This window comes from Camelus ferus, chromosome 11, assembly GCF_009834535.1.
Source record: "Camelus ferus isolate YT-003-E chromosome 11, BCGSAC_Cfer_1.0, whole genome shotgun sequence".
In the NCBI taxonomy this organism is placed as follows: Eukaryota; Metazoa; Chordata; class Mammalia; order Artiodactyla; family Camelidae; genus Camelus; species Camelus ferus.
In genome coordinates, this window is record NC_045706.1 from 26,033,189 (window position 1) to 26,052,747 (window position 19,559).

The following is a 19,559-nucleotide window of genomic DNA, read 5'->3' on the forward strand; positions in this document are numbered from 1 at the left end:
TTCCCTGAATTTTGAGTTATATTTATACTCAAAAATAAGTCTGTCTCTTAAAAGACAATGCAGATGCCATACCAAAAAAATAAAGACAGGAAGGAAAAAAGAAAGAGAAGTGAAAAACAAAAAAAATGAGAGTATCACAAGGAAAAAACAGAAAGAGGAGAGAAAAAAATTAGTGTGAGTAGTGAAATAACAATAATTGCCTTACGTAACACAGAATGCTTATCCCTTGCTTATAACCTCATGTTTCTAGGCTACCTCCCCACCCCCAAAAAAGACCAATAAAAACTAAATTGCTATATTTATTTAAACAAATTGATAATTGATATCTATCAGTTAAAGCACTCGTGTCACAAGTTTACGGTGTCATGTGTGTAGGTGTCAGAATTAAGGGTCAGATACTTGGAAACCTGGGTAAAGTATACAGTCAGTCTGTATAGAGCACAGTCCCCTGGGCATAAGGATTCAGTGAGGGACCCAATACTGCAGTCAGACTACTTCTGATCAGATTCTTAGAAGAAAAGAAAGGAGGAAATTTTCTTTCTTATCATCTTATTTCTAATGCATTTCTTACTCGAATAAAAAAAATCCAACTGGAAGAAACAAGCACTGTGATGGCTGGGATTTACCGTGTCCAGCAAAAGGCTCAGGCTGACCCTAAGGGTCATCACACTTCCTATTTTTCTGTTCTCAAAATCTGGTCACTCTATTCTGGGAGTTCCTCGTATTGTTGTTTCCAGAGTCTGGGAATGGACCACTAAGTAGCCTCCATTCCTAAAGAATCACCTAGGATGCCAGGGGAAGAGCTGCATACTCTTTCTGATGAAAATGGGAGACTCATGTAAAAACTCAATATAAAATAAGAGTGTTCAACAAAATTACCTCTAAAGTGGTTTTCAGGGCCTAAAAATTTTCCAAAAGTCACCTTTGTTATATAGAAAGAACTAACAGAATGGTAGCCTGCCAGGTAATAAAGCTTATCAAAACAGTCACCCAGCTGAAAATAGGAAAACAAGCCCTATTATAATAGTTTCATGGAGATTTGGCAAAACAAGAAAATACTGTAATTCTGCAGCTTTAAGAAAGCCAGTTCATTTAGAAGCCAGTAGAGTGGGAGTTATGGCACGCTTTTATTCTTATTATTCACCAAAAGGCCTATTGTGTCTGAACAGTAGCCATGTCTCCAGTGAGTTCCTTTGTGGTCTTGATGGAATGGCCTTAGAACTAATGGGGGAAAAAATCACTTGTATCACTTGTAATTCTCAAGACCTTAAGCTCTGACCAATGGATATTGAATCATAAAGGAAAATAGAAATATAGGACCAAGACCCTATTTTTCAAGAACATCTAAGCAAAACAGTATGAAATCAGTGAAAGTGTTTTGGGTGCCAACCACTAAGTGCAAAATCTTACATTAAGTGCTGTGTAGTATGTGAAAATACAAGTGTCAAAATTGGTGATACAAGTGATCATTACTTTAGTAGGCTACAGATGGCCAGGATGTATGTGATACTAGGTCATGCTAAGGTTTCAGATGGAGAGGCTTGTATAGGAGACAATGAAAGTCCCTTTGTGTGGAATAGGGTCTCATAGGTGAGATAATATTGGATAGCTGAGGTGAGGCTGGGGGAGATTGTGACTGGATGTGAATGCTAGGTTGCACGGAGATGAAAACTTAAGAGTAGACTTTTGGTAGCTTGGTAACTGAACCTCTTTAGAAAGTATCCAAAGCAAACTTATTTTTTTATATATTTCTCAGAGTAAGAATAAGATTATTAGAGAAGATGCCTTTGGCAATAAGAAGACTTCATGCCTCATGGTGAAAGTCTGAGCAGGGGAGGGGGATGATAAAGTTGGTACATTTATAATCTTAGTTTGGTATGCATCATTTAGTACACTGGAAGAGATGTCTGGGGCAAGGTTTAAAAGAATGAGATGATGGGAGTTGGACTCAGGTGGTGGCAAAGAGCAAATGATCACAGATAGCCAACAGGCACAAGAAAAGATGCTCAGTATCACTATCAGAGAAATGCAAATCAAAACTACTGTGAGGTATCATCTTACACAGGTCAGAATGACCTTTATTAAAAAGTATACAAATAATAAATGCTGGAGGGGGCATGGAGAAAAAGGAACCCTACTACACTGTTGGTGGGAATATAAATTGGTGCAGCCACTGTGGAAAACAGTAATGGAAATTCCTTTAAAAACTAAAAATAGAATTACCATATGATCCTGCAGTCCCACTCCTGGGCATATATCCAGAGAAAACTGTAATTTGAAAGGATACACGCACCCCAGTGTTCATTGCAGCACTATTTACAATAGCCAAGACGTGGAAACAACGTAAATGCCCATTGACAGATGATAACTGGATAAAGAAGATGTAATACACAAACACACACACACATATACACAAAATGGAATACTACTCAGCCATAAAAAATAATGAAATAATGCCACTTGTAGCAAAATGGATGGACCTGGAGATTATCATATTAAGTGAAGTAAGTCAGACAGAGAAAGACAAACATCATATGATATCATTTTTTGTGGACCTAAAAAAAATAATACAAACAAATTTATTTACAAAACAGAAATAGGTCAAAGACATAGAAAGCAAACTTATGGTTACCAAAGAGGAAAGTGGGGGCAGAGGGAGGGATAAATTAAGAGTTTGGGATTAACATATACATACTACTATATATAAAATAGATAAACAACAAAGACCTACTGTATAGCACAAGGAACTATATTCAGTATCTTGTAATAACCTATAATGGAAAAGAATCTGAAAAAGAATATAATCCACAAAATGAATAGTTGATAATCAGATAATTAAAAGTTTGTTATAAAACAATTTACTGAAAAACCATAGAATAATTTTTTTAGCTGGACCAGATCCTATAAGACTGAATATTAGTTTTGTTTTTTTCCAGAAGCAAGCGCTGTGCCCCCATCCTTTTCTTACCTCACTTTCTTCAACTATAAGACAGATGCTAACTGTTCAGCTTATATTTTGTGAAGATAGTCTGAAACACCAATATTGGAAGCATTGATTATTTTCAAAAGCAAAAGTGCTGATTGCTAGAACATCTTTTAAGATTTCATTATGATGTATTTTCAGGTTAAGGATAGTTTAAGAAGGCCTCTGGAGAAGATAAACAAAGAATTTGTTGCCCACATGCTGCACCTCCAACCCATTCCTGAAGACTTCTTTCTTTCTTCCCTATTTGATATTGAATATAATTTAGTGTGAGAAATTAGATCCATCTATTCAAATGTCTGTAATGGACATGAATATTGTTTATCATTTATAAACAAATCCAGTGGCATAGACTGTAAAAACATTGTTTATAGTAGCACTTTCAAACTTTTTGATCTTAGGATCCGTTTACATTATTGGAAGTTATTGTGACCCTAAAGAGCTCTTGCTTATGTGGGCCTAGTGATATTTACCATATTAACTATTAAAACTGAGAAAACTTTAAATTATTAGTTTATTTTTTAAAACCCATTTTATGAAAAATAGCTAATTTCCTAAACAAAAAAAAAATTTAATGAGGAGAGTAATACAGGTTTACATTTTTGCAAATCTCTTTGATATTTGGTTTAATAGAAGAAATCTAGATTCTTTTATTTGCTCTATATTCAGTGTGCTGCGATACATTGTTTTGCTGAAGTATATGAAGAAGGTATGATGATAGTTTTGACCTCACAGATCCTCTGAAAGGATCCCAGGGATCCACCCGCAGGGTTCCATGGACCACATTTTGAAAAACCCAGGTTTATAGGGGTGTTCACTCTGTTGTCACTGACTGGTCAAAAAGCGTTCATGCCCTTGAGACTCTAGGTTTATATCTCCTTGAATTTGATAGATGTGTAAGATGACAAGTTGCACTCTTATAGTAACGTCCTGATGGGGTGATGACTGAGGTCATTATCTTTGCTTCTCTTCTCTTTCTTAGGTGACCTAGTGATTCTCGATGGCACTCCCACGGCCGGCTGGCTGCAGGGCCGAAGCTGCTGGGGAGCCCGGGGCTTCTTCCCATCCTCCTGTGTCAGGGAGCTCTGCCTCTCCTCATGGAGCCGGCGGTGGCACTCACAGAGTGCCCTTCTCCAGATTCCTGAATATTCAATGGGACAGGCCCGGGCGCTGATGGGGCTTTCTGCCCAGCTGGACGAGGAGCTGGACTTCAGAGAAGGGGATGTGATTACCATTATTGGAGTTCCTGAACCAGGCTGGTTTGAAGGAGAGTTAGAGGGTCGAAGAGGCATTTTTCCCGAAGGTTTTGTAGAGCTTTTAGGGCCCCTGAGGACTGTGGATGAGTCAGTAAATTCTGGAAACCGTGATGACTGCATGACTAACGGGGAAGTGGATACCCCTACAGGAGAAGAGGAGAGAGAGCCAGAAGAGGACGGCGAGCAGCCAGGCACCTACGGGATTGCCCTCTACCAATTCCAGGCCCTGGAGCCGAATGAGTTGGATTTCGAGGTAGGCGATAAAATCCGAATCCTGGGGACGCTGGAAGATGGCTGGCTAGAAGGGTCACTGAAGGGTAGGACAGGCATCTTTCCTTATCGGTTTGTAAAGTTATGTCCTGAAACAAGGGTAGAGGAAACCGCGGATCTGCCACAGGAAAGCAGCCTCGCCAAGGTCCCTGACACTTTGGATTGTTCAGAGGACGCCTTAGTAGCGGAGGGGGAAAGACATGAATCTCTCGAGAATAAAGCAGAGGATTCCGACTGTGTTATTTCTGAAACATCCACTTCTTCCCTGGAGCATCTGATTCCTGAGTATGAAGTAGATAAAATCTCTCACTGGGAGGAGGGCATCTCAGGAGGGCCCCCAGGAAACACGTGCACGGGGCATGAACAGCCTCTTGCCAAAGACGCTTCCTTGAAAGATCCTTCACACGAAGTAGTCAATGGTGTTGCCTCCCAACCTCAAGTACCTTTTCACTCCAAATCGCAGAAAAACCAGTATTATTCCACAGCAGGAGGGAGCCATCCAAGCCCTGACCGGTATTCTGACCCTCTTCCTCTAGAAGCAAGGACTAGAGACTACTCCAGCCTACCTCCCAGAAGAACATACTCCCAGCCAAAAACCCTTCAGAAGCCAGTGTCTCCTTTTCACAACAGCTCTTCCTTCTCAGCCGCCAGGGTGGTCAGACCCAGCCAGCTGAGCCCTCAGCTCCAGGGCATGGCAAAGTATGTGAAAAAGCTCTGCACACCCAAAGAAGATGCTTCCAGCTTTTGCTCTGCATCAGAGAAGTCAGAGGTGAAGCCTGGTCTGCAAGATAAGGCACCCGCCGTGGAAGCAGCGGTACTTTCACAGGGAGACGGCAGCATGGACCTGGACTCTAAGTTGACACAACAGCTGATGGAGTTTGAGAAGAGCTTGTCAGGGCCTGGCACAGAACCAGATAAAATTTTGCGCCATTTTTCAATCATGGACTTTAATTCCGAGAAGGATATTTTCCGAGGTTCCTCGAAGCTAATCACCCAGCAGGAGCTACCCGAGAGGAGAAAGGTTCTAAGGCCACCACCACCCCGTCCCTGTACTCCAGCATCCACTTCTCTCCATTTGCCAGTGGACCAGAACCTGAGACCAGAACCACCCTTGGCAATGCGACCCTCCCGACCAGCTCCCCTGCCTCCCTCGGGCCAGCAGAGAATGAATGCAGTATCCCCTAAGCTCCTAGCCTGCAACCGTCCTGGCTGGGAGACTCTAGAAAAGGAGAGCCCTGAGAGCATGGAAAAGACTTTGGACCAAACTTCCCAGTGTCCCTTAGTCTTGGTGAGGATTCAGGAAATGGAACAGGACTTGGATATGTGTCGCAGGGCTCAAGAAGAGCTGAACTTACTGCTGGAGGAGAAGCAAGAAGAATCACTAAGGGCAGAGACCCTTGAGAATCTTGAATTCTATGAGAATAATATTGAGAGTTTGAATATGGAACTCCAGCAACTTAGAGGTAAGTGCTGAGGAAATAATATATACTTGTTTCTTGACACCCACAAGCAAGTAACAGCCTACCTAGGTTTTTAAGGGATATGTTACCATCTTTGATGGACTGTAACTTTCTTTAACCAGGCTCTGCTAAGGACTAAAGACTTCCAGGCTTATACTCATGAGAAAACTGCATCTTTTATCTTTGTGGTCCAGGAACTAGATTTCAATAATAATAATAATAACAAACATTTATTAATGTATTAATAAGCATTTGTCACAAAGAATCTTCACAGCCACCTTGAAGGTACCAGGATAATTCATATGCCTACTTTAGAGATGAGGAAACCAAGATTTATAGGGATTAAATAACTTGTCAAGGGAGCGGGGACTTGAGCTCATGTCTTTGACTACTGTGGTTTACCGTTTCCCACCTTGCACATTCAGAAATTCAAACGTTGTCCCTTAACTTGGGGGTGGCCAGCCTCTGTAGACTTTACTCGTATTCACCAGACTACCAGGAGAAATAATGTGTGAAGTAGGAAGAGGAAGAGCGTGAGACAGCAGCAGTTGTTCTAGGGCCCGCAGGGAGCACTCATGCATGCCCTTTGTCATGCACGCCTGAGAGCTCTGACCCTACATGACCTCAGGAAAGTCGGTAATAAAAAGCACTCTGTGCATCGAGGAATTGCAGGATCCCAGTAAATAAAAGCAGGAGAATGCTGGCCCAGCAAGACTGGATCAAGATAGCAGACCAAGTATACATACCTGCCTCCCCTTGTCCTTTGTATCTCTAAAAATAAATGGAAAAAAAAATTCCCAAAAGTATTGTTAGAAGCTCAGAAATTGAGTAATTTTCTGAAAGATGGAAAGCAGGTGGCATTATGGAAAGAGAGGGAAACCTCTATCTAAAATATGCTCTGGGGTTGCTGTACAACTGGGCACAGTTCTGCGGGAACTCCAGACTCAGAGGTGTGACTCTGGGAGGGGGTCCTGGAGCAAGTGCAGGGTGGTAGATTAGAGCCAGCCCAGGCTGCTGGGCCGTGGGTCGTCTGTGCTAAACGGGGCAGCAGCAACACTTGCCGTCAAGCTAAAGCACAAGCATAAGCACTTGGACTTGTCCTCTAGAGGGTGTTCCTTTAATATGAGTGCCTGAACTCCTGGGGGAATGCCAGGTACCTGGATGATTTCAGAGTGCCTGAAAAGGAATCTGGAGGGAACGTTGACTCAGCACTACATCCCTAAAGCCATAGCAAGCCCCAGGTTCTTCATCACCTTTCATACCTAGAAGTTTTGAGATATATTTGTAAACTATTTTTGCATTAGGTATACAGGTGGCAGAACAAAAGTCTCCCAAATTCCAGGTAGTAGGAATTTCTCAATAATGATACGTTTTCGAATTAGTAGTGTCCCACAGGAATGTTATGTCTTCTGTGCTTATATACACTGTGCAGTGTTTTTAAAGGGATGCATGGAGTGAAGGATTGGTATTCTTTTTCATTCAACTGACCTTTTTCAGGACCAATTTAATGATTCAGCTGGTGTTCTTACTATGATCTTACTATGTTAGGTTTTTTAATTCTAAAAATTTGATATTGTGAAAGACCTACAGTAGGTAGGTGGAGTCTTTAATCAGGAAGACTTTATTTGAATCTACCAAATACAGCATTAGCTGTGTTGATGTTGAGTTGATTGCTTTTCAGTGGCTGTATTGTTTATATCAATTGCTAATGTGATGAAATTACTTATTCCTTGTAATCACCGACAATGCTTCTTCAGGTCGTCGTTTTCTGTCTTCATAAAAAGTATATCCAACAATATAAGCAGTTCCTTGAAAGAAGCAAAAATTAATCAGTTTGAGCACCATGCTTTACCCCTCGAATTCAGTCCCATACAATGTCTATGGTATTGATCTTTGTTTTGTGACTAGTATTCCAGACAGAAAAATGTTTCCCTTTTGCATTGATGTTGTTTGAATTGCTAAGAGTGTATCCAAGAGCATCTTCAGGTGGGGCCATTAGGGTGCATGTTGCTTTGCATAAACTCATTTTCTTTTTTAACAATGAAAATATTTTGGATACTTACTCCAATTTTGACATTGCCATTGAAATCAATCTTGTTTTGCTAATTGAAATTTTAGACAATATTCACATCTTTAAAAAAATTTTAACCTCAGTACCTCTATTAAAAATAAATAAATAAATCTAATTACCTCCCCACTAAAATTTTTTTAAAGAAAAAAATTTTTATCGAGATTATTAATATATATTATTTTAATTTCAGATGTACATCATGATTCAATATTAATATTTACATCTCTGCATTTCTTCTGTTAACACATTTATAAAGAATTATAAACTGTAGCAAATATAAACACTAGAAAATACTGAGTAAACATTTTCTGATACTATTAAAATAGTGGAACTTAAGCCTCTCTGAGCAAGATTTAACAGTACACAAAATCATGTGTCAAAATTGCCAATTTAGGGACTTACTTTGCTTCTAAAATTTAGTATTTCCTGGGCCATCACTTACAAGATTTGTATAAAATACACCAGGCAACTAAGCTTATTTATTTATTTTATTTGTAAGAATGACTCACTGTTAGCTGCACACAGGGCTATGAACACCTGCTCTTTATAAACACACTCACAGCATAGCAACAGTCACAAACAATACTGATTAGATCCTGATCACTCTGTCCTATGTACTCTCGTTTCCCGGTCAACCGTAATCTTTTGCTCTGTGTGTCAGTATTTTGTGCTCTTGCTTTCAAATTGACATTGGTGGATACTTTCAAACCAGTAACGTCCCTACATTTATTGTTAAGCTTTCTCACAGGAGAATTACAGTATCTTCCCCTTTTTTCCTGATTTCTCGGTTCTTAGGATTCAGAAAGACATACACATTTCCCAAGAAATGCTGAGAAGGAGTTCCCACATGGAAACAATAGTCATTCTCAGTCCAGCTCCACCTTAAACTAATTTCAAGGCTTAAAGTACCTTAGACAATAAAGATATTAGAATCCCAGCTAATTTTGCAAGAGGGTTAGTCCAATTCTGATTCACTATCAGGAGTCCTTTGGAATCTTAGCTTATTATAGAAAAGGTCTCTTTTTAGTCTCCTTACCTTGCCTTGGGCTTTGATTTTTTGACCTCTTTTTCCCAGAGGGCCATTGAAACGAAAGTTGAGTTTTCTGAAACTGGCAGATGTCCCAGGGCAGGGTAGCTTCTGTGGTTATTAACCTTTCTGGATTCTAGTTTTCCTTTTGGTTTTGGCCTGTAACTCTACCATTGTCATTGTGTTGATAGTTTTAAGATTTTTGAAATAATTCCTCTAACTTTTTTAGCTTTCTTTCTGTGAGAGGCTTGGTCTAAATAACCAAAATTTTAATTATTGGAAATAGATGCCCAATATTAGAAGTTTTAGCTAAGCCAGTTTTTGGCTTTGTCTGAGAATTAGGAGTTTTAAATTTGGAATTATGTAGATTCAGGGTAGAATACTAGGAGGCATTTATGAGTATAGTGTGTTGGGGAATGAAATGTCATTTTGCAGGCTTCAGGATGGTATTCAGGTCAGTCACTCATTCATCCAGCAAATGTTGGTTGACTTTTTAACTATGAGCTATGTTAAGGGCAGGGTATATAAACTGTAGATGTGCTGTCTGCCCTCCAGGAGCTTCTGGTCAAATGAGTTGTTAATTAATAAGTTAAAGTCCATATCTAAAACAGTACCTTCAAATCTGATAAATAGGTTGGCTTCTGAACCAATAAAAATAGTCAGAGTTAGTCCATAGACTTTCAGATTTCCCAGTACATTGTTACTTTTAGAAGTCCTGATTAGGACTACATCCTGTAGCCCTGAGAGGATTTCGTTTTAGCATATCATAGTCCTTTTCTACCTCTAGGAGAGGTTCACATGGTGAATCTGACATTCAGGGTTGTGCATTCATTTCTTTACTCAGCAAATGTTTCTTGAGCATATGCTGTGAGCTAGGCGCTGGCTATACACTGATTAACAAAAAGGATGTAGTTGTAGTATATTCATATTTGTGTTTCTTTGAAACTCTAGTGATCATACTGATATTAGCCTCTGTATTTAATCACACTACGTGTCTTACTGCCATAGTTACTTTCAGTGTGGGCCAAGGCCCTGTTGTTCTAAATCAGTGCAGTGGATGGTAAACTGTAGAGAGAGTCAGCCTCTTCCACATCAGAAACCTCACTCCTCAACTTCTCCCCTTGGTCATGTCAAGAGGACCAGAGTCTCCCAGGTTAATTATTTTTTAATATGAAACTATTTTAGTTATTTCTTCACTTTTCTCCCCTCTCAGGGTAATTTTTAATTTCAGTTTTAAATGACTCTTGCACATTAAATCAGAATATGTTTTCCAGGAAAGTAACATTTTCAGCAAGATACTGGGTGAGATCTGAGGCCCACTAGAGAGAGCCATTATAACCTAATGGAGAATATAAACTATAACCAGCTGGAGAATGACTGATATGGAACAATAACATCTTTATACTAAATTGATACATAATATTCCAGGCATATTTTTTTTAAATTGAAAGTATACTTTTTCTACATACAGAAGCAATTTGTTATTTTGAAGACTCCTTGTAATTACTCAGATATAAAAAGTCTTTCTTGAACTAGTAAAGGATAATGGAGTTAAAAAGTTAAAACATTTTGTGGTCTTTCGAGATATAAAAGTTCATGTAAAAGAAATAATGATATTTCTTTCTAGTTTGTCAGTACCTAAGAAAAAAGTCAGTATCCTCAGCTTGTGTAACATCTGGTTCAGGGTGTTGGCTCAGTAAAAATTAGCTTAGTTGCTTGTAATGGATTTTATCTTGGTTTAAAACAGCAACCATAGTCAGAAGCCATTAAGAGTCTATGTTGATTCAGGACAGACTAGTTTTCCTTTTAGGATAGATGGTTTAATGTGTCAAGAAATGTAGTGGGGAGGGTATAGCTCAGTGGTAGAGCACATGCTTAGCATGCACGAAGTTTAATCCCTAGTACCTCCATTAAAAAAAAAAAAAAAGAAATGTAGCTAGGAATAACTTAGTAATAATTAGCCTGTGAATCACTATTCTTTGCAGTTTATAGTATGGTTTTATGAACATTTCCTCATCCTCAGCTCCAGGCAAAAGGATGGAGAAATTGGAATAGCTCCAGGAACTTCAATAATCAGATTTCACCCAGGCTTTGCAGTGCTGAATGAAAGGACCTGTTTCCTGCTAGCATGGGACCCCTCAGCCACAAACTTTCTTGCCACCGCTGACTACCAAAGTGTGCTGACTCCTACTGTTCACTTTACCAGATGTATAGCAAGACCTCAAAGACAAAAAACGCTGGGGCAGTCATTTATTCAGTACATACTATGGAGCTTCTACTATATTCTAGTTAGTGTTCTGGAGTTACAGCAGCAATCTCTGCCCCCATGGGGGGAGACAAACAATAAGTAAAAGTATGAATATGTATTAGAAGGCAAAAGAACCTGTGGGCGGAATTAGGGAAGACCTCATTGAAAAGAGACATTTGAGTGAAGATCTGAATGACTGATTGTAGGGAGCCAGCCAAGCCATTTTAGGAGTCAGGACAGCAACTATAAGAGTGTGCCTGGTGTTTGAGGAATAACAAGGAGGCCAGTTCAGCTTAGAGCAAAGGCGTGGGCTTTGTAGCCCATCATTTGGAGTAAGACCCAGGAAGGTTCTGAGCAGGGGAGCGATATGATCCGACATAGAGCTTTACAGAGTCGCTCTGGCTAGGGTGTTGAGACACAAGGTCAGAGGCAGAGAGACCAGATAGGAGACCCCTGCAGTGACCCAGACAAGAGTTGGTGGTAGCTTGCACTGGGATGGTAGAGCGGAGATGAGGAAGAGTGCTCAGTTCTAGGTTTATTTTGAGTTGGAGCCAGTAGACTTGCTGGTGGATTGGGTGTGAGGGTAAGAGAACGAAAAGTCAGGGATGACCCTGAGATTGAGCATCTGGAAGGACTGCAGTTGCCAGTAATTTCTCAATTAATGGTGGAGACTGCAGGGTGTGCTGGTTGGTGGTGGAGGTGGGACGGGGCAGAGGTCAACGGCACAATTTGGTATACAGACCCAGAGTTCAGAGGAATTAGGCCTGGAGACATAAATTCGGGACAAATAAATTTTGACAGCACATAGACATCATCTAAAGCCATGACATTAAATGAGATTACTTTTTTTAAAAAGTATAGATAGAGAAAAAGAGAAGAGGCCTGGGGAGTAAGCCTCAGTGTGAGCTCTCTGGAAGAAAGGAACTGAAAGAGTAGGATGGTGACAGCAATTGAGACTTTACTTGTCACACAGTGTGGTAGGTGCTTTTATACACTTTTCCCAAATTGCCCACATCTGACATGAGAAAACCGAGGTTTGCCCGAAGTCTCACAGATGGGATTCAGATTCAGGTGAGTTTCACTCACAGCTTTATGTACTTCTCCACCTTGCTACACTGTAATGCCAGTGTGTTTCGACTTAAGGAGGGGCTGCTTGATCTCTGAGAGTGGGTGGTAGGAAGCACCACTTGAAAAACTCAGACCTACAGGTGGTCAAGGTAGAGGGATCCCAACAGACTCTTGCCAGCCTATTTCCAAAACAGTTTATGCCAACAATAACATTTTTCAGTACTCTCCTCTGTTGAAAACTTTTTGCCAAATTACGTGTATTTGTGGATTTAAGAGCATGTATGAATGTCTTGATATATATATTTTTAAATATTTCATTCTTCCTCACAGATATACTTTTGACTGATAGCTTTCATGAAGTTACAATTTCCAAAATATTGACCCATTCATGCTAATAACATCCCCAAGCTGCTCACAGTTCCGGTTTCTCTATTTGAACCCTCACCTAACTCATAACCCTTTAAGTTCCTCGTAAGTTTAAACTCTACAACATCTCAGATGCTTCTTACAGACCTGACCCATTTTAAGCATTTACATCCTTCAAAGTACATCTGATCCCCTGCCCCCAAACACCTCTTATTTCTCTATATTCCAGTCTTCATTTCCTTCTACAGTGCCCTCCTCTCCCCTCTTTCCTCTCTGTTTCTGCCCCTCCCCTGTCTCCATCAGTCGGCCTTTTCATTAGTGCTTAGTCTCTTTCTTTACTAGGGAACTTATTTACCTTTAAATCTTGGGTGTCGGTCTTCTCCCTCATTTCCAGACCCTCCTCCCACACAGCCAGATTGCTGTAGCTATATTGATAACCCATGAGTAACTTTAACCATAATGATAGGGTAACCCTGAGGCAGAGAGGCAGCAACACTAAGAGTGGAAACTGCATTCCTAGTCAAGAAATTCCTTTAATTCCTACTGTGTGCTAGGTAATTGGATCCTTAGGAGAAGCCCTGGGGCACGCCAAGGTTTAGGAATGTGGAAGACAAGGGAGGTGAACTAGCACAGGAGAAGGAGCAGCCAGCCAAGTGAAGGAAGAACTTTAAGGAAGGGAAGGGGAGTGTGTCAAAAAGCTGCTGAGAGGCCAAGTCTGATGAAGTCTCAGAAGTGACTGTTGGATTTAGTGACCTTGTCAAGAGCAGGTTTAGTGAAGTGATGAGGAACGGATAAAAGCCTTATTAGAGTGGATGAAAGATCCAGTGGGAGGTAAGGAAATAGAGGTGTTGAGTATTTGGCTTGCTCAAAAGTCTTTCAAAGCAAAAGTTATGCTATAAAGGAAAGCAAAGAAATGGGGTAGTAGCTGGAGGGGGCATCAGACTGAGGGGCCAACAGAAGTTTTGTAATATGGGAAACATTGCCACATGTTCATTGGCTGATGGGATTGATCGTTAGAGTGGGTACATTGAAAAGGCAAGAGCAAGAGGGCCTAACTGCTGGAGCAGAGTCTGAGGGATCAGCAAGGAATGGGATCCAGTGAACCAACCAAGAGATTGGCCTGTTATCAGAGCAGAGACAGTTCCTCCATTTTAACTGGAGGGAAGGCAGAGCATCCCAGTACAGGTGCAGGTAAGATGGTGGATTTAGTAGTGAAAAGATGAAGAACAGGCTTAGAGAGCTTAAGTAACTTGCCCAAGACTATACAGCTAGTAAGTGTCAAAGTCAGGATTCAGACCCAGGGCTAACACAGCTCTTAACCTCTAAGCTGTCCTGCTCTCTGCGTGGCATCTAGCATGTGCCCAATAAACACAACCACGATCAATTCATTAAACATGGGAGTACCTCCTGTGTGCCCCACATACAGAGCTGTGCTGGAGATTGGACATGGTCCTTGCCCTCCAGGGGCTTTCAGTGTAATAGACAGAGATAAACAAGTATGATAAAATAGCAGGTAAGATGAGAGGGATATTTGCATTGTGCTCTGGAAAACAGCAAGAACTGTGGGAATGAGAGATCGTCATTGGGGCTGAGTCTTAGAAAGTGAGGAGTTGATCATCAGACTGTAGGAAGCACATGAGCAGTTAAAGACACATTAATAGAGGCTTAGGTAATTACCTGGTCTTGCTAGGTGTTTTTTTTTTTTTAAACTATATCTCTTCCCTTGTCTTCCGTGACCTTGCCTCTGCTCTCTCTCCCTTTCCTCTCACCCACTTTCACCTCTTGGCGTTAGTTACAGCAGAATTTCTATCCACAGGTAAGTCATTGTAGCTGGTCGCCCACCCTCTAGTCACAGGTAACATCATGGCAGAGTGCCGCTTGGGGCTTTTGAAAAGAGCCTGTGGAATGTGACTGTTCTATCAAACGAAAGGGAGAGCAGCTGAGAGGGATAATGATCTACAAGGCTGCATTTCACCAGTAGGACTAGGACTGGGAAAAATAGAAAAGTTATTCTCTTACTGTTGGGCCACATTTCTATGCACATCGATTTATCACATGAAAAATCACAGCTTTTGATTAGTTCTGGGTCATAGTAATGAGGTAAAACTGAGGAATTTTACATCTTTATGTAAACCTTAAGGGCTGTAGAGCTTAGAAAAAGAGAAGGGGGGTGAGGTGGGAGTGGGAGCCCCATATTAAAACCAGCCATTCACTCTCCACTTATCCAAAGATCATTTCTTTTTACCTTCATGTAACCTGTTCTACTGGATCATTTTATAGCTAGTATCCTTACCTATAATTTATCCTCTTTTGTTTCTTTTCTTGGTTAATTTACTAGATGTGTGTTTCTTATCATGCTACCTTTATCAAACACTTGATATCAAAGTTGCTGAAGGAAATTTTGCTTTCCATAACAGGTAGGGAAGGATAAATCCTTACTTTTAAACCTTACTTAGAAATAAGTAAGATCAAAGAATATTAGGTTTAAACTAGAAGAGAAACTGATAACTTGTTCATTTTACACATAAGAAAACTGACAGCCAGAGAAGTTAAACATGGCTGCACACTGGTTATTAGCAGACGTTGAACTTCTAGAAGCTAGCTGTCCTGATTCCTTATCTCACACTCAGTCATTCATGGTGAAAGCTGTCCTCCCAAATGATGTTGCCATCCTGTTGTTTTGTGAGCCAAATCACAATCTTTATTGGGTTTAGGCAGTAGGTTTTAGATTTCTGAGTCAGCTAGTACCGGAGAGTCTGCTTCTGTGCTGGTGGGTGTGCTCGCCGTGGCTGGGCGGTGAGGGTGGCAGGTGGAAGGAGACCAGGACTGGAGACAGAGAGGGATGGCGAGGGAGGGGGAAGGGATGCTGTGTGCACACCTGCCTCCGCAGTGGTCCACCCCTGAATTAGACCATGATAGGATTTTCTTGTTTATTTACTTGGTTTGAGGGGAATTCAGGTTTTGCTGCTGATTTGGGTTCACATCATGGCCCTGCTCTGTGCTGGTGTATGGGCTCTTGGACAGGTTTTCATACTCTCAGAGATTGTCTTTATTAGTGGTAAAATAAAGACAATACACCCTTCTTACAGGTTAGTGAAGGTCCAACAAAACGTACATCAACTTTCTAATGCTTATCTTGAGCCAAACACTGGCAACATGGACACCACCGAGACTGTTCCTGCTATTGCAGCAGAACAAATGACAAACTTTGTGTGAAAATCAGAAGATTTGACAATCTAGAGGTTTGTTCAGTAACCTAGTAAAGTATCCAAAAGTTGCATAATAGCACATTATATATTTGAGGAAAGGAAAAAGAAGTTATGAGGAAAATAGCATGAATTTGGATTTTTGAAACTGAAGGAATCAGGGATGTCATTGGGGCCAGCTGCCTCATTTCATAGATGGTCCAACTGAGTCCCAGAGAGAGTAAGTGGCTTACCCGAGAGTAAACATCTAATTATTGACAAAGCCTGTAACCCTGATCTCAGAGTTTTTAGTATTATTTCACAAATAGGGATTAGATAAAAGTTCAAGGACTCTTGATAGATGAGCAGATAGCCAAGAGAGTAGCCTTACTAAAGACTCTCTTAGCATGTCACTCCCCTACTCAGAAACCTTCAGTGACTCTTCATTATCCCTTGGGACCTGGTCCAACCTTGCCCTCCAGCCTGATCTATCACTTTTCCCGCATATTGTATCCTTCAGACTGTTCCCTGCTTCCTAGTTCTCCATGTGTAGACAGTCTTTGGAAATCCTGCTTATGCAGGGCACAGCTCAGATGCCACCACTTCTATGAAACCACCAGTTGCCCCACCAGGGGCTTTGGTTGCTGCCGTCACAATTTGTGTTTGTTACAGCACTTGTCAGGTCCAGTCTTAACTTTATAGTGTGTTGCTCTTGTACCTTAAGAGGCAGGGACTAATGTCGTCTTCTTCTCTTCCACAGTGCTTCACATAAAATAGATATCTATCTAATGTTTGATGAATTCAAAATGATATTTTTATACCCACATTTTTTATTTCTAACCTCATTCTCCAGTTCCTAAATACGCTGAATGAATTAGATGGAAAAGAAACTTAGGAGAGGAATGGTTTTGATGCTTCTCTGGCATAACAAGTGTCAAGAAAAATGGGACAGCATACATAACTGTATTCCTCTGGGGAAGAGTTTTTACGCTATAAAATTACCCATACATCAGATCAGAATAAAAGACGTACTTTTTCTTCCTTGAGGGGGACAGCCAACGTGTCTGCGACAGGAAGTTAAACAGCTTGTGATTTGAGTACACACTAACTGGTAACCTGAACCCTGTAAAAGCAAAGCTCTCAGAGGCGGAAGAGTCCTGTCTCTAACTTAAAGGGAAGGGAGTCCCGGAGAGTTTCAGGTGTCTAAGGAGTAGAAAGTTGGAGGACAGGCACGGGGGCAGTGGAGGTCTAGTTTGAGCTGCATGTGAAAGCATTTATTCATACCTCTGATTGATTATTGAAGGATTAAAGAAGCCCGTGAGACTGATATATGATCTTGCCTTGGGCTTTTAAAGGGGGCTGTTTCTCTTTCACTCCGCTTTTTCTGCAAAACCTTTAGAGCAGCAGAATGCTTCTACCTTTAGCACATAAAGCAGTGCAAACCAGTTTGACCAGCTTGAGGGAAACACCAAACAAAGCTGCCAACTCCAATCACATGAACGCTAGTTACTAATTATCTTCTGGGCTCTGTGGCGAAAGATAGAGCAGCTCACTGATTGGATCCTGAGGTCGAAATAACTCCACATCTCTCTCTGCTCCAACCGGAGTAGCAAGAAGAACGTTTAAAGTGCTTTGGGAGACATTTTAGGAGGGACAGGTACAGCCTCAGGCTACACTGCACCTGTTCACATTTCAGCCCAGCCCAGGCCCATGGAAGGGAGCAGTGAAACGTGTGTCTTTAAGCACAGTGAGTATGTGTGAAAGCCACAAGTTTGAAAAAAGAAAGAGAATCGGAGAAGAAAGGGCACTGGAGCTCCATCTGGGAGTATGAAGATTGCAGGAGTCTACAGAAAAGGGACCTTACAGCAGCTTGATAGACTTTACAGAGATGATGACTTGGATTCCAGATACCAGACTACAGGGCAGAATTGGCCCTACAGAAAAAGGCATTGTGGATACTGGGATTTTGAGCAGAGTGAACCGAGCTATATGGACAATGAGGAAACAGAGGAAAGTAGAAAGGACTGTGTGTCGCATGGAAGTGTGACTCCAAGCTGTGATGGTCCTAAGAATTCAGAAAATAGAGATTATGGGAATCTGAGCCCTGTGACTGAGGATGATTGGTTTACAGGAAGCCCAGATGAAACCTGGAAAGCTGGAGGATATGGGGAGAAGAATGGCTGCATAAATCATAGGAATCTGAATCATAATCCTGAGGACTGTAAAGAAACTGGACAGTGGACTGGCTACTAGGGGTTTGGATGAATCTGTGGGGAATTTTGGTCAACCTCAAAACCGGCATATAAATCGCAGGAATTTTGATTATAATCTTGAGGCTTGTAAAGAAGTTAATTTTCATTATAGAGACTTCAACAAATTATATAATGTTCCTGAGCATTGTACTAATGGTCAGTCTGTGGACTTCCCAGATTTAAATGGTGTCAGTGAAGGTAAGGAATGTGTCAAATACAATGATGGGGACAAGAATGTTTATCAAAATGATAAACTTGATCTCAAAGCAAAGACTCATGCCGTGGATCAGAGTAATTTTGATACAGAAAATAGAAGCTGTGATACTCTGTTTGCAACCTGTGAGTATAAATTTCAGAATTACAGAGGAACAGATCCTCTGCACCCAATGAAGACTTCAGAGTGTAATGGAATTAGTACACCAGAAACGACGGCACATGGGAGCAGAGGGGTCCTCCCAGTTGGTCTGCGGAATCAGTGGACTACAGGGGACCAAGGAGAACATCACTGTGGCATTCCTTGGGGCACTTCATTACAGAAGGATAGCTGGGATTTAGAGGAAGAGAGAAAGTTAAATGACCCAGAGATTTGGAAAAGGAATAACTTCCTCCGCCGCACAGCACCCAGCACCCTGAGACGCTCAGAGTTCATGCAAAACAGGACAAGAGCCCAAGGTACGGACTCAGCCAGCCTTAGAAGGATATGGCCTGGAATAGATAAAAAGGGTGGTTCTACCAGGTACTAGGAACCTTTGCGTGATTAAGGAACCTGGCCCCCAAAGTTCTTATTCATAGTATCTTGAGTTAGAACAGCCTTAGAGATTTAATTCCCCTCGGTAGCACTTTACAGAACAGTGCATGCATAAGGCTGTAAATTTGTGAGATGGCTTTCAAAATCAGACTGTTCTCGTGGGACCTTTCCTTGACCTTTCTTGGTCTGTCATATGTCTCTAATCCCAAGTATCTTTCCATTTTTACTTTAATAACTTTTGTTTGTCTTATAGGGATGGCAAGTTCATTAGCAGGGCTCCAAGTGAAAATTTATTTTCCTGGCGTGTTTTTTCTTTCGGTCCCTATCCTTTAGACATCAGGGGAAAAGAAGACTTATTTTGTTTTATAGATTATCCATTACTTGACATTCAGGAATCTTAAGTGAATGGTGAGCACTAAAACTCCTGTGGAAATGAGATTTTTTATATTCTTCATTGTACTTTGTACATGTTAGGTATTCAAATGACTTCATCTCACTGAGTTTTAACTAAGATACCTGTAAAATGGGGATATTAAGAGTCCTTTATCCTGTAGAGTTTCTTTCTTACCACTTTGTCATCTCTTCTCCAGGTCCGGGGAGCAAACTGTTTATTTTATTTTGTTGT

General features: G+C 41.0%; 1 protein-coding gene across 6 annotated transcripts in view; it reads left to right on the forward strand.

Moving 5' to 3' along the window:
* Positions 1 to 19,559, forward strand: part of DNMBP (dynamin binding protein) — a 92,691-nt gene that overhangs the window by 34,652 nt on the left and 38,480 nt on the right. For 5 of the 6 annotated variants that reach the window (XM_032491112.1, XM_032491113.1, XM_032491111.1 and 2 more), the window contains one exon: positions 3,966 to 5,972. In XM_032491112.1, the coding sequence (XP_032347003.1) occupies positions 3,966 to 5,972 (2,007 nt within the window). Of the gene's footprint in view, positions 1 to 3,965; positions 5,973 to 18,160; positions 18,859 to 19,559 lie in introns of those variants that run through there. The other variant, XM_032491115.1, reaches the window with a different exon arrangement.